The sequence below is a fragment of the Ovis aries genome, chromosome 22, assembly GCF_016772045.2.
Source record: "Ovis aries strain OAR_USU_Benz2616 breed Rambouillet chromosome 22, ARS-UI_Ramb_v3.0, whole genome shotgun sequence".
NCBI lineage: Eukaryota > Metazoa > Chordata > Mammalia > Artiodactyla > Bovidae > Ovis > Ovis aries.
In genome coordinates this window covers 23,869,494-23,883,978 of record NC_056075.1, presented here as the reverse complement: position 1 = coordinate 23,883,978, position 14,485 = coordinate 23,869,494, and the positions used below count along the sequence as shown (strand labels likewise).

Below are 14,485 nucleotides of genomic sequence, written 5' to 3'. Positions count from 1 at the left end.
ACCTGTCGTCCAGGTCCTGCCATCCCTTCCCTCTGTCTGTCTGCATCTCTGACTCGTGTGTGTGTCTGTGTGTGTGTGTTTCATGAGAGGAAATCTGTCGCCCAGGTCCTCCCATCCCTTCCGTCTGTCTGTCTCCATCTCTAACTCGTGTGTGTGTGTGTGTGTGTGTTGTGTGTGTGTGTGTGTGTGTGTTGTGTGTTTCATGAGAGACTCTGTCGACTCTAAGTTTCTTGCCCCCCCCATTCCACCCCTCCCCCAGTGCCAGCCCTGGGAAGCCTCAATTAGAGTCGGTTTGAAAGGGCTTTAAAATTGACCAGACAGCTAAAGATTATGCTTAGCCTGGACAGAGGGAGAGACTGGCTTTTGGACCTGAGCTTTCTCCTCTGTGGGCTGAGGGTCTCCCTGCCCCACCCCCAGCTGGAGGTGCTGGCAGGCCTGCCAGGCTCTGCCTTCTCTCGCCCTCCACTCCTGGCCATGGTGAAGTGGGCTTCAGTGAGTCCTACCGAGCAGGTCGGCTGCTGTAACAGGTGAGATTGCTGTTCTCTCTGGGCCTTTGCCTCCTGGAGGGGGCTGGGCCCTGGCCTGTAGGGCGACCTGGCTGAAGTCCTTTCTTCTCTGGCGCTGTAGACACGTGGCCCTCACAGAAGGAGAGGCCAGGGTGAGGTGGTGCTTGGGGGCTTGGCCAGTTCAGGATCCTTCCAGATGATTGATTGTCCCGAAACATCCAGCATCTGAGTGCTCCTCTCTCGGGGCTCCTGGACATCAGTTCGCAGTTTCCCATTCAAAAGAGTGGATGGGCCTAGTAGTCCTCCCTTTCCCTGACTGGGGAGCATCTCAGGATCAGGCACTCCAGCTGAATTGGAGTCTTTCTGACTCCAGACTCCCAATTATTACCCTCCATCCCCAGAGGGTCCTCACGTGTAGACATAGACACTCAGACCTGAGACTCGACTCATGGTATATGCGCAGAAAGCGCATGCTCAGCAGTGTGGACAGACGCACAGGCAGCAGTGTGCAAAGCGTCTGTGTTTGGGGATACTTGTTGTCAAGGAGTCACTGCTACGCTTGTGCATGGCACAGAGGTGCACCGGGCCTGCTTCTGCAGTAGTGAGAATATGGGTCCTGAAGCTGGAGTGCCTGGTTTTGAGTGCAACTCTGCCTCCTCCTGGTTGTGATCTCTTCTGCCTCAGTTTCCACATCTGTAAAGTGGGGGTAGTGACGACAGTAAGTTATTTCACAGGGTCCTTGAAGATGAAATCAAGTGACGTGTGTAATGTTAGCCGGGGGCGTGCTCTTCTCGGCACCTGGCTATAATCGTCGTGTGATACATGTATAGACACACCTCTGTTCCACGCACACAGGTACCACCCATGCATGTATATGTGGGCATAGCCTGCCTGCCGCCGTGTGCCTCTGCAGGAGCGAGAGCATGGTGTGCGCTAGAGGGGAGCCGGGGATGCCTGCGGGCTGGCTGATGCCTGAGCCGTCTTGGCCAGCTGGGCTGCACCCAGGGTGGCTCAGGCTCTAACTGCTCCTTGGTGAAGACACAGTGACTTTGCTCAGGGGCCCCAGTTGCAGCTGCTGGCGTCTGGGAGAGGCCTGCCAGCAGCCAGCAGTGGGCGCAGGCCCAAGGAGCCGCCCACGGGCCCAACTGTGCGACTCGTGCCAGGGCTCCTGGGGGTTCTGCATGGAGCCGGGTGGCACCTGCCCATGTTCAGCCAGCGCCTGCCTGGGTGGTGACGGCCTGTCCATCTCTGCTTCGTGGGTGGTGACTGAGCCTGTCCAGTGGCAGGCTCTTCTCTGCAGGGCCTGCTGCGGGAGGGACCTGGGACTCAGAGCCACACAGCTCAGCTCTGCGTGTGTCAGAGCTGGAGTGTCCTCAGGTAAGGTTGGCAGGACCTCAGAGCAGTAAGGAAGAGGAGAGTCTCAGCCCCAAGTCCTGGGGTGCAGCAGGCGGGTAGGACTCTAAGTTGCTGCCCTGGGGTGAGACGATCACGGTCTGCCAGTGGTGTGGCCCAGGCTCCACAGAAACCTGGCGAACAGCGGAGGTTTTGAGGTCAAAAAGGACTCAGAGAGACAGCCCTGGCACATCCCAGGGGCACCCAGCAGTGTGAGGCACAGACCATCACACTTTCCTACCCACTGGGCGCCTCAGCCACATGCTCAGCCCGTCAGCAAATCCCTGCCCAGCTTTCCCTGAGTGCCAGGCTTATGCCAGGCAGAGGTAAGAGGCAGGCCAGGTCTGCCCTGCCCTGGGGAGATACGGGACACAGACAAGTCCAGATCCATCCCTCCACCCCAGATCCCTGGCTCCTGGGGGGAAGGGAGGGAGCAGAAAGTACATGGAAGGTTCTCAAAGGGTGAAGTTAGGCAGGAGGGGAAGTGATGCCACCAGCAGAGAAGAACCTTAAATTCTGGGACTATAAAACCCTTGGAGTCAATGAGAAAAGTCCACACAGGGCTTTGGTCTGGAAATTGCTATGGGAGGAGGTTAGGAGAGAGGACAGCAGGAGGTCAGCAGGCTCGAAGACTCACAGGTGAGAACACAGACAAATTCGGATGAGACTGATGGAGGAAACCCACAAGTCCTCCTGGTGCCCATGGAGGAGCTTGCCTCCTTCGCCTCTGCTGAGGATGCCTTTGGGGCCGAGTCCCGAAATAGAGAGAAAGCTTAGAAGATAGTCAGCCCAGCCATCCAGGAGACCGCCAAGTTCCTTGCTTTCCTGGGAAGCCATGGGCTCACACAGAAAAGGAGGGACTATGCTACCACGGAGACAGCAAGTAGGTTGTTTTAGAGGGTGGAGCGGGCAATGGGCATACCTTGGTGTAGAAAAAGAGGCTGGGAGGGGCTGGGCATGGAGAGATCTGAGCAAACCCTCAAGGAGACACACGTATCCAAGCTCCTTTGTTCCTCCAGACACATTCCCTGTTCCGTCTGATGACCGTAAGATCCCTGAGCCCATCCTGGGGAGTCCTCTTCTGGGAAGAAGGGCTTCCCTTTGAGGCTAGGCCTTCAGGGCACTACCTTGGCCTCCTGGGACTTCGCTTGGCTCTGGGGGCTGGAACTGGTCTTTCATCTCCCTGGACACGGTTTGACGAGGGTCTAGAGGGTGTGGTGACCAAAGCCTGTGAACTTTTGTCGTTGGACCTGGACCTGGGCAGCCATGTGAGAGCCTCAGCCTCCCAGACCCTCCCCAGATGACTCCAGGCTGGGGACTGTGATGACTGTTCTTCTGGGCTCTTGGAGGTTATCCTGTGAGGGGGAGTTTGGTTGGGGAAGGACGCTTACCAAGAGTGACTCGGAGGTCTCCATCCTTCTCCCCTGAGGTCTGTGGTCGCAGATGCCCAGCGGACTCGGGTTTTGTTCTCCAGACTTGAGTCGTGACGGCAGACTTTGTGTTTTGAACCCTGCTGACTAAGTGCGTGCGTGAAACCCGCTCTGGCTCAATTGAACAGCCCAGGAAGTTCGCTGGTTCACTGTAATGAGAAGGTCCAACAGGGCGGCCTAGCTTTAGCACCTCTGTGCCCCAGGGTCAAGTGATGGTCATCAGGACTGACTTTCTCCATTGCCTGATTTTGCTTTATTGCTTAACTCTCAGGATATCTCTTCCCCACACCCCTGCGATTCCTGGTTAATGTGGGACTTAGGGTTCAGGTCGCCAGTGCACCCATGTCCATTCCTGGAGAAGCCCGTGAACCGTTACAGTGTGTGGGGAGGTGACAGGCCCGTCAGACACAGTTGCCAGATGCACCCACTCCTGTGGTCAAGGAGGCAGAGCCGTAGGGCGGGAACGTCTGTGAGGTGGGCAGCTCTGTGACGTCCAGTCAGACTCTGGGGAGGAACACTGGGCTTTGGGCCTACTGGTAGGGACAGTCGGGTTCCTGAAAGTTCCCCCACAGCCTGAGAGAAGGGGAGAAGCCACCCCAGGCAGAGACCCCTGCAAGCCCATGCCTTCTGGCTGCTTTGGGCTCTCTCAGCCACAGCCTCCCGAGCAGCCACGTGGCTGCGACCAGGGCTCTAGGGAGGATGGCAGGGCTGCCTGGGTGGGTAGGCCCGGAGTGTGCGCGTGGCCCACACCCATCCCCCTTGGGTGAGGGATGTGGGAATCGGCCCGAATCTGGCACAGAGAGAAAGAAGGCTTCCACCCTGAGTCCCCTGGGGCAGTGACCCAGCTAAGGGCTGAGCCTCAGAAGTCCAAACCCTTGTCTGAAACTTTTTCTTTTCCTTAAGACTTTGTTTTTGCTTTTAGAGCAGTTTAAGTCAAGGGAAATGGAGTGGGAGGGGTCCCATATACACCTGTCCCCCCACACGCAAGCACCCTGCCCTGTCGTCAGCATCCCCCACCAGAGTGGTCTATTTGGTACAACTGATGACCTCCATGGACACATCCTAATCACCCAGGGTCCCTAGTTCTACTTAGGGTCCTCTCTCAGTGCTGGCATTCTGTGGGTGTGGGCAAACGTACAAGGACTGTATCTGCTGTTACAGTATATATAGATGGCATGGCGGTTCATAAGCTTCGCAGAGCTGCATGCAGAGTGTTGTGGAATTTCTTGGAAAAGGTGGAGTGCAGTGGGCCTTCAAGACTAGACCACAGGCTGTGTGCTGTCCCAGCCCTGTGACCTGGAGCCCTGGAAGTTGAAGACCTAGGTGATGACCCTGGGTGTGAGCTCCTGTCAGGGGTGCGACCGTTGTCCTCTGCCCCCTCCACTGTTGTCATAGCGGCCCCCAGGCAGCCTTCTCCACCTCCCAGTGCTAAGCCCAGCTGGGAGAGCCTGGGGGTCCCCACGTGCCCCTTCCTTGGGTAGCCGCTCACTGCTGTGGGCAGTGATGGGACCTCAGTGTGCTGCCCAGGGAGGAGCCCTGGAGTCTCCTGAAAGGTTGCAGTCCAGATTTGGAAATGGTGAGTGAGCTCTGTCACGGACAGAAAAGAGTGTCGGTGCCAGATGGCTTTGGAGGCAGGGAATAGTCAGAATGGGAGGCAAGCAGAGACAGGCTCCTGTGAAAAGTACCTCCTAGGAAGAAACGAAAGACAGTGGAGTGCCACGGCTTCAGAGTTTGGAGTATTTGGCTCAGCTTTTGTCTGAATGATGAATGAATGAGCCAACATTCAGGAAAGAAAATGGATGGACTGCTATCGCTGGGCCATGACCGTCAAGGGTCACTCAAGGGTGCAGTGCCCACTTACTGTGATGGAGTTGTCAACACACTGAAGGCCGCTGTGAGCAGCACCGATGTGAAATTACCACTGACCCGCGAGTGGGAGCGATGACCGTGAGAACGTATTTGTGAGGCCTTTTTACCGCCAGGTGTCATTAAACCAGAGAAAATGGTCAAACTCCAGGTCACACCGGTGGTCCTAGTGGGCTTGAAAGACCCTGCGTGGTCTCTGTGTTTGGCTGGAGCCCCCGCAGGGTGGCGTTCCTGTGTTGGGCATGTCGTGGTGCCACAAGTGTGTCACGCGTTTGTGTCCGTTTCATTTTCAGATGTATCGCACGCTTATGTGGGTGGATGGCGGTCCATCAGGTCCCCTCTTCTCGGGGACTGTGTTGGCCTCTCCTTCCTCAGCCAGGAACCTGGGCTGCAGGAGGCTGGATGTGGGCCAGGCGTTCGCTGGTGCCCGGGGCCGTGCGGCTCTGTGCTCTGCCCTCCTCGCTGCTCCTTCCTCCTTGTCCTGGCCGCCTCCCCACCTTGGCCATCCACTGACTCTCATGGCTGCGCTCTCTCTTGGCCCTGCTGCAGGCTGGTGGTTCGTGAGCACCTCTGAGGAGCAGGGCTGGGTCCCTGCCACCTACCTGGAGGCCCAGAATGGTACTCGGGACGACTCAGATATCAACACCTCCAAGACTGGAGAAGGTAAGGGCCTGCAGGTTCAAGGGGCGGGGTGATGATATAGCTTTCCCACCCTTCTCCCTAAGACCATCAGAAACTCTAAAGGATCATGGTGCCCGTACTTCCCCTGGGAGCCCATCTCCCTGGGGCCAGCCCACAATCTCACCTCCTATCCAGGTCTGTCCTCTCTGGTCCTGCATGGGACTCAAACTAGACTGGAGATTCTCCTAGGGTCTGAGTCTCTGGTTTTACAACTTCGGGTCAGAGACTGGGGAGAACAGTCTTAGGGCTCATCCCCTACAGCTCCCTCTCCCGCCAGAAGCCCTAGATTCCTCTGGGGGTTCCTACCGAGATCCGCCTTTGCCTCCCCCACCCCACACTGTGCTCTCTGTGGCAGGGACGACCCCAGAGGGGCCGTGTGCATGCCACTTCTGCTGTTCACAGTCTGCTCGGAGGCCTCCCCTTTGGGCACCTGTTAGCCCAGCCCAGGGTGCGGACATGGTGGGTAGGTGGCGGAGTCATTTCTCTGTGTTGCCAGAACCCAGGGTTGGCTTCAACCCTTGCACCATCAGCCTCCCTGATTAGTTCTGGCCTCAAGAGGTTTTTCTGGGGTTTTCTCCATTGCATTTCCAAGAACCCGCCCCTCCCCCGCAGCCAGCACTGGCCTGCTCAGCCTGTCCAGGGGACTTGGGTATTCCCCAGAGCAGGCTGCCAGAGCCCAGCAAGTCTGCCTGCTCCTGGTGACTTCCAAACCTCCCTCGTTCTGGCAGCAGGAATGCTTGCCCTAACGGTCAGTGAGGATCGTCCAGTTGGGCACCTCTGAGAGCCAGGGGGATGGATGCCCGCCGCCCAGGGCTCAGGCCACCTCCAGGCCTGCCCCTCCCCACCCCCCACTCCACACTGCCCAGGCCAAAATAAGCAGCCCGCCCAGCGCCAGCTCCTTATTCATCCTTCCCCTGAATGTCGGTTACTGGGCAGTTGGAGCGCTGCCCTTCCTCCCCTGTAAACGCTGCTTTTCAGTTCCTTGATCAGCGCCACAGCCCCTGCAGTGCCTGTCTGCCTTGTGCCAGGGTCCTGGCCCCATTGGGGAGGGCCGTCATCTTCAATCCAGGTGCTTGTTCTTCCTGGCTGCTCCCTGAGCCCTGGGGCTGAGCCTCTCCCTCTCACCACTGCAGCGGTGCAGGTCGGGGGCTGAGCCTCTCCATCTCACCACTGCAGCAGTGCAGGTCTGGGGCTGGCCTCTCCATCTCACCACTGCAGCGGTGCAGGTCGGGGGCTGGCCTCTCCTCCATCTCATCACTGCAGCGGTGCAGGGTCGGGGGCTGAGCCTCTCCTCCCTCTCACCACTGCAGCGGTGCAGGTCGGGGGCTGGCCTCTCCTCCCTCTCACCACTGCAGCGGTGCAGGTCGGGGGCTGAGCCTCTCCTCCCTCTCACCACTGCAGCGGTGCAGGTTGGGGGCTGGCCCTCCTCCCTCTCACCACTGCAGCGGTGCAGGTCGGGGGCCGAGCCTCTCCATCTCACCACTGCAGCGGTGCAGGTTGGGGGCTGGCCCTCTTCCCTCTCACCACTGCAGCGGTGCAGGTCGGGGGCTGAGCCTCTCCTCCCTCTCACCACTGCAGCGGTGCAGGTTGGGGGCTGGCCCTCCTCCCTCTCACCACTGCAGCGGTGCAGGTCAGGGGCCGAGCCTCTCCATCTCACCACTGCAGTGGTGCAGGGTCAGGGGCTGGCCTCTCCTCCCTCTCACCACTGCAGCGGTGCAGGTCGGGGGCTGGCCTCTCCTCCCTCTCACCACTGCAGCGGTGCAGGGTCGGGGGCTGAGCCTCTCCGTCTCATCACTGCAGCGGTGCAGGGTCGGGGGCTGAGCCTCTCCGTCTCATCACTGCAGCGGCGCAGGGTCGGGGGCTGAGCCTCTCCTCCCTCTCACCACTGCAGCGGTGCAGGTCGGGGGCCGAGCCTCTCCATCTCACCACTGCAGTGGTGCAGGGTCAGGGGCTGAGCCTCTCCTCCATCTCACCACTGCAGCAGTGCAGGTTGGGGGCTGAGCCTCTCCTCTATCTCACCACTGCAGTGGTGCAGGGTCGGGCGCTGAGCCTCTCCTCTATCTCACCACTGCAGTGGTGCAGGGTCGCAGCCCCTGAGTTGGGTCTGGTCTGTTTTGTCTGCAGTCACTGGGACTCACCTCCTATCCAATTCCACATCCTGGAGGTTATCCCAGGGCTTTTCAGAAGTAACTCTAGGGTCATCCCTAGAGTGACCTGAGGCCTCACTCACTCCTAGGTTTCTGCCCTAGTACTTTTAGCTGGGGACCAGGGTAGGGAGGGTTCTGGCACCATCTCCATTTTCCTGATGCAAGAACTGAGGCGTCAGGAGATCTAGACACATGTTTTTCCTCGTAAGGCTTGAGCCCCTGGCCAGCCTCCTCTGCTGGTGGTCGTCCCACCATGCTGAATGCCTCTGTGATGCATTTTGCTTATGAGCAATTCCAGGAGAGAGTGTGTATGGAATTGGAGCCCCTCCTGAAAAGGTGAGGGCAAGAGAGACAGAGTGGAGACGTTGGGAGCTGCTGGAGGACCAGGACACAAGTGGGCAGGAAAGAGCCTGAGAGGCTGTGTGGGCACTGCTGCCAAGCTGGTTTGAAGAGAGATTGGGTACTTTGCACAGAACAAGCAGTAGTGGGTGGTAAAGACTTCTGACCTCGATGCAGTAAGAACCAGGCAGCCAGCGCAGGTTCCGCAATCAGAGGACATGTGTGTGTGTGCGTGTGTGTGTGTGTGTACACACGTATGCTCAAGGCGAACCTTCTGATAATAGGTTCTTCTGCACACTCTGATAGGATGTGTGTGCCAGTACCCCGGCAGCGTTTGGGCAGCTGTGAATTCCATCATCACATTGTGGGCATCCACCCCCGGCTCTACCGAAGGGCTCAAGGCTCAGTCCCCCAGCCCTAGGCCCAGCAGCTGTGGTGTGTCTACCAGTCTCTGCACTGGTCCCTCCTCAGCCCATCTCTGCCCTGGCCCTGTTGCCACCCCATTATAGACCCCCTGAGTCCTGCAGATAGAAATTGGACCCCTTCATCCCATCAGAGCTTCCCTAACAGCTTGCGCTCCATGCTTATGCCTCTGGCCTCCCATTTCTAGAGTAGGCAGAGTGCCAACTACCTGGGGCCTTTGTGAGATGGTCTTGGCACCTGGTTTAAACTGGATAAACATTGCTTATTGCTAAGGTGGCCCAAGGCTGGGCGTTAGCTGAGGGAAGCTCCCCTTCCCACAGAGAAACCAGGTGGACACACCCCGGGAGGTCAGCTCTTCGGGTTCTTCCCAGTGTGACCTCACATAGGACCTCATCTCTCTTCCACCGAGCCCACTCAGTCCTTGTCTCACTTCACACCAGGGCAGATGGTGTCAACCCCAAAGACAGATAAGGAAACAGAAGCTTATAGAGGGCTGGCAGCATAGTAAGCGGGCGGTGCAGCCTGGACTGAATCCATCCCTCAGGCCTCCCGCTTCCAGGAAGCAGGTCAAACAGGCTGCTCTCCTGCCTCTGGAAAAACGAGTACTTCCCAGGTGGCCTGGATGGGGTGCGGCTGGGTGTGTGGCTGGACAGTTTGATTCTTCGCTGCCAGCCTTCCTCCCCCAGACACAGGCAGCCTGGCTCCCTCCTCCTGCAGTGCCTGGGGTGGGGAGTGGGGGAGTTGACCCACATGGTGTCTCCTGGGAAGGCAAGGGGGCATGTCGAGCTGGTCCACAGCAGCCAGAGGACCTGTGTCGATAGGAGGGGTGTGGAGCAGTGAGCAGCTGGGAGGCAGGTCCCTCACTGTCTGAAATTCAGTGGGCAGTGTGTGGGGCAGGAACATACCCAGGCCTGTGGTCTCCTGGGTCATGATGCTTCACTCAGCAACGTTTCAGAGGGGTCAGCCCCTTGCCAAGCCCTGGGGATGCAGAGATGAGGAGACTTAGCCCTCAGCAGATTTGATCCACTGGGGATTACTGAAAAAGCAAAGACAAATCAAACCCAGGATGGTGAGAATTGTAAGCCCCCCACGGAAGGGACCCCAAGTCTCCATCTGGGCACACTTATCCTTCTCCACACGGTGCCTGGCTTATGGTGGCAGGTTCACAAGCAGGACTTGCTGAGTGAATGGATGGGGATTGGAGATTGATGTGAACTCTGGTGGAGGTGGGGGCATACGCTCCTGGGAGCCATCAATGCCCAGGGATCATGGGAGGCATGTTTTCCTGCGGGTCTGCCTCCAAGGGTCATCCTTGTACCGGGCTGGAGCCATGGAGCCTCTTCCCCTCTCAGGTGCTGGGATTCTAAAGTCTTAGCCCCTCGCAGGCTCAGGGGCATAACCCACACAGTTTGGCTTTGGTTGGGTTATTTGCCACTTGTCAGCGATGTCACCAGTCAGTTCTGTGCCCATCTAGCCCTGTCTGTGCCCCTGGGGCTTGGTCCGGGCGTGTGGAGACCTAGAGGTGCGCACCTCCCCTCCCTCCGCCCCTTCCCCCCATCCCATCTCATCCTCATCTGCATTCTCTCCGCCGGTGCCCGTCGGCCGCGTGCTCCATCGCCATCTCCCACACCAGTGTCCAAGAGACGCAAGGCCCATCTGCGGCGCCTGGATCGCCGGTGGACGCTGGGCGGGATGGTCAACAGGCAGCACAGCCGAGGTGACCGTGGAGTTAGCTTCTGCTCACCCCCAGCTGCTGCCTCTCTTTCTCTCACTAATGCTCCTCCTTTTCTGGGCTCTGCTCCTCTCTGCCCCGTGGCCTCCTCACCTAGATTCACCAGCCGGACTGTCCTCTCACCTACTCTAGCTGGCGGGGAGGGGCCTGGGAGGGTGCAGGGGCTGCTTGGGAATCGGGGTGACCCTGGGGATGGCTCTGGCTTTGGCCAGCATCCTGGGGGCAGGGTCATGGGACTTACACAGGATCGTGGAGGGGCTGGACTCTGAGAAGGGCCATGTTGGCCCTGAAACCGCAGATTAAGAGAACTGAGCGGGTCTGAGTCTCTGCCTGGTCCCTGGCCTCACCCCTGGCTGTTCCCTGCCTCCTTCCTCTAAGGTGGGGTTTCCTTGGCTTTGGCCTACCTGGCAGTGGTTTAGGGACAGACTAGGAAGGAGGCAGAGCCATTCCCACCTCCTCCAGTTCCAGGGAAACTGGAATGACCAAAGTCTAGACCCTGTGGGTCCAGGCGCTCTAGCACCCCAGCCCTGCCCAAAGGGACTTAGCCTTATCAAGATGATTCCAGGGAGGCCTCTGGCCTTCCACAAAGGCTGACGGAGAACCCAGATGTTTCCCAATCTAGGGCCTTTCCGAAAACCAGGAGTTTGGGAGGTAGGGAAATTAGGGGTGGGCCTCTGAACAAACCTCTAAACATCTCCAGAGCCCTGAGGCCAGTGGGTGGCCCTTGTCTCCTGCCTCGAGGGGAGCGGAGGGTGTGTTCCTGACAATGACAGAACAGCTAGAAGGGTGTGTCATGAGCGCTGGCTTTTCCAGAATAGCAGGGATGCCCCAGGTCTCACACTCCACCCCTAAAGCTTGTTTCTGAACGACTGTGAGACTCGGTTTTGGTGTCTGCCCCAAGCAGCAACAAGCCTGGACTCTACTGGGGCTGGCTCAGCATCAGGTCAGAGCACTGACTGCGAGGAGCCCAGCTTGTCCCAAGGGTGGAGCACTGGTTGGACCCTGGGTGCTGGCGCAGGGCAGGGGGCCAAGTCATCGAAGCAGAAAGAACAGGCTGGATGTGAAACAAAGGCATCCTAGAGGGAGGAAGGTGGGGGCCCAGGCTGCCACACAGCCCTGAGCCTCAACAGCAAAGGAGAGTGGGACACTGGCCTGGAAAAAGTACGGGGAGGAAGACCCCATCCCCTTCTGTGTCCACTCCAAACACCAACACACGCTGAACCCCAAGCACACCTCTGTCTCCACAACCACATGGACTCAAGGACACTTCAGTCAGTGAAGCACGACCACCAGCACACCACCCTGAGGGCCTCAGCACACTGCCCGTCCAGCCCCTACACACCTGCATACCTGCAGTTCCCTGCACACGGCCGCTCACATATGCACACTTAGGCAGCCTCATGTAGATCCTTCCACGACTGCATTATTTTTACCGTCACAAATGCATTATCCACACTACCGCGTTATGGGCACTCCTCTGCAGCTACCTCACAAGTACACACATAGGGCATATGCACTCACATATCATACCTTATATCACAAGTATGTCAGCAGCGTAGTCACAGTTATAAAAGTACGATGATGTAAGTGGACACAAATACCCAACAATGCATTCATTCTATGGCCACCCGTACATATGCAAATATGCAAGCAAATACAGGCCCCCAACTTCTCTCTCTTAAAGACCTAAACAACAGCATTTCCCGGTCTTTTCCCTAATAAGTTAAGTCAGGCAGCCAAGGAGAACGCAGAAAGTTGGCTGGGAGAAGCTTCGCTGCAAACAGCCGAGCTGCCAAGGGGGGAGCAGGCAGTGGGCTGTACCTAACTAGACAAGAGAAAAGCAGTGCTTCCCCGGGGCCTCCACTCCCTGAGTCCTGCAGCCAACCAGGCCTTTGGAATCAAAAGGCCTCTTGCAGCGGGGTTGAGTAAGTTGTGGGGGCTGGGAGGGGAGCCAGGGAGACTGCTGACGGAGAGGAAAGTGTTTGGAAGGAGGAGGCGTCTGTGGTTTGGAAACTGCAAGGCTCTCCAGCCCCTGCCTCCAAAACCAGAACAGGCCTGTCCACCTCCCACCCACCCACCCCGTGGGCGGCCTGGCCAGCCCTCCTTGGGGCGAGATGGCAACCAACCTTTGATGGCATATCAGAGTGACCACAGCCTCGGCACTTCCAAGAAGCCCAGAGGTGCCCCCCAGAACTCCCAGACCCCTTCTCTCAACTTGATTCCTAAGGGACTTCTTTTCTAGAGATCCCAACCAATGCAAGTGACTCAGCTGCACCCCAGTCTGCATGCTCCCCCACCGCCCCAGGTCATTTCTGTCCATCTAGGCATCCTCCTCTCTGGCCTCCTGAGGTGGGATTTGTGGCCCCTGTTTAGTGAAAGGACCGGCGCTGCTCTGCCTCAGAGAAACCTGGGAGAAAAGAACTGAGACCATGGGCCGCATGTCCACTTGGGTGTAACCCACACTTTCATCATCCAAGCCAGATGTGACAGAAAACAGAGCCCCCCAGTTGGAAGAGTTGCCCTGCCTGGGATCAGGGCTGAGAATTCTCACCTCCTGGAACCTCTAGTGACGGGGCAGGACAAGCCCCCAAGCCAGTCAGGTCTCTTCCAGGAGCATAAACTCCCATGTGTTCCCAGAGAGCATAAACTCTGTGTTCACGTTAGCTGCAGGGCCACCATGAAGAGGGTTTTGTGCAGGAGCAGCTCAGCTTCCCTGGGTAACACCGACATCCCTGGTCTGCCCACCCCAGGAGCAGCAGGGGAAAGCAGGACTCTGACCTGGCCTTCAGAGCTCCGTCCTCGGCACACAGGCTGGGGAGGCTGGTGCTGGAGCCTGGCCCCCCATGATACGATGTTGGCCTGTCCTCTGCCATGCGTCAGGGCAGGGCTCCTTTCATCTGCCCAAGAGAAGAGCTGTAATTTTTCTCTGCAAAAGCAGCTTTGCCTAGGGAAACTGTAATGATGGCTTCCTGCGTGAACCACAGCCTTTTAAAAATAGCCCGACTGAGCAAAGGCAAAATGTGGAGGCCAGGCCTCGGCTCACCCCCAACCTCAGGACCCTGGATCCCACCGCCTGAGCCAGGATTTACGGTGTCCCACTGGAAAATGGAGCAAGACCAGGAATGGGTGGGAGTGCAGAGGCCTGGACTGTACAACATGGAACTTCTCAAAGGCCCAAGTCAGAATCTGGCCAGACCAGGTTCTCAGGCGGTCTTGGCGGCTCTCCCCAGCACGACTGGATTGGAATCTGAAAGCTTCGAGGAGCAAGTCGATGCTGAGAAACGCTTTCAGTTGAAAAGAGGCTCCTTGTGGGGGGGCGGGCAGGCATTGCCTACCTCTGGCCCCTTGTCAGCCTTTCAGATTTGGCCAGTGGCCTGCCAGCTCTGTCCTTGCAGCCGGGCAGGACAGCTGCCTCCACCCCAAAGGGAGCTGCTGTCTCCACCAGCACAGGGCTGCAGACAGGACCCCAGTAATCTAGGGCAGAATGAACAGATGACCCCCCTGAGCCAGGGGTTAGGGTGGCAGCTGCCCCCTCCTCCACTGCTGCCAGAGCTCGAGCAGGCCGCCTGTCACGGTCCAGCTGAGGGGGTGAGGGGCAGCCATCTCAGAGCCAGCCTCTCTGTGCCCCAGCTCGGCCCACCAGTCTCCTCCTCAGTGTACTCCATAGACCCTTTGGAGCGCCTCCTGTGTGCCAGGCACTCTCAGCCCCCAGGGAGGATCCAGATTTGAGAGGACAGCACAGGTTCAGGGTGAGCCTCCCAAAGGGTATTCTGCGGGTCGGTGTCCTTGTCTGTCTATGCCACTGTCTCTCTCTCTGGTGAGGGCGAGGGTGGGGCTGTGTGTTCCCTCCCCAGCCCTTCCTCTAGGGAGGCTCTCCCCTGGAGGCAGGGAGTCCGTGCCCCACCGGTGGTGGGTCTCCCTGTCCCCAGCACCTCCCTGGAAGCCTGAGCAAGGACTTCTCTGGAGGCC

The 14,485-nt window shown here is 58.3% G+C and overlaps 1 protein-coding gene across 6 annotated transcripts in view; it reads left to right on the top strand.

Moving 5' to 3' along the window:
• Positions 1-14,485, top strand: part of SH3PXD2A (SH3 and PX domains 2A) — a 255,534-nt gene that overhangs the window by 220,681 nt on the left and 20,368 nt on the right. For 4 of the 6 annotated variants that reach the window (XM_027960561.3, XM_027960560.3, XM_060404715.1 and 1 more), the window contains 2 exons: positions 5,744-5,857; positions 10,418-10,501. In XM_027960561.3, coding sequence (XP_027816362.1) covers positions 5,744-5,857; positions 10,418-10,501 — 198 coding nt within the window. The remainder of the gene's footprint in view (positions 1-5,743; positions 5,858-10,417; positions 10,502-14,485) is intronic. The other 2 variants (XM_015103404.4, XM_042238536.2) reach the window with 1 other exon arrangement.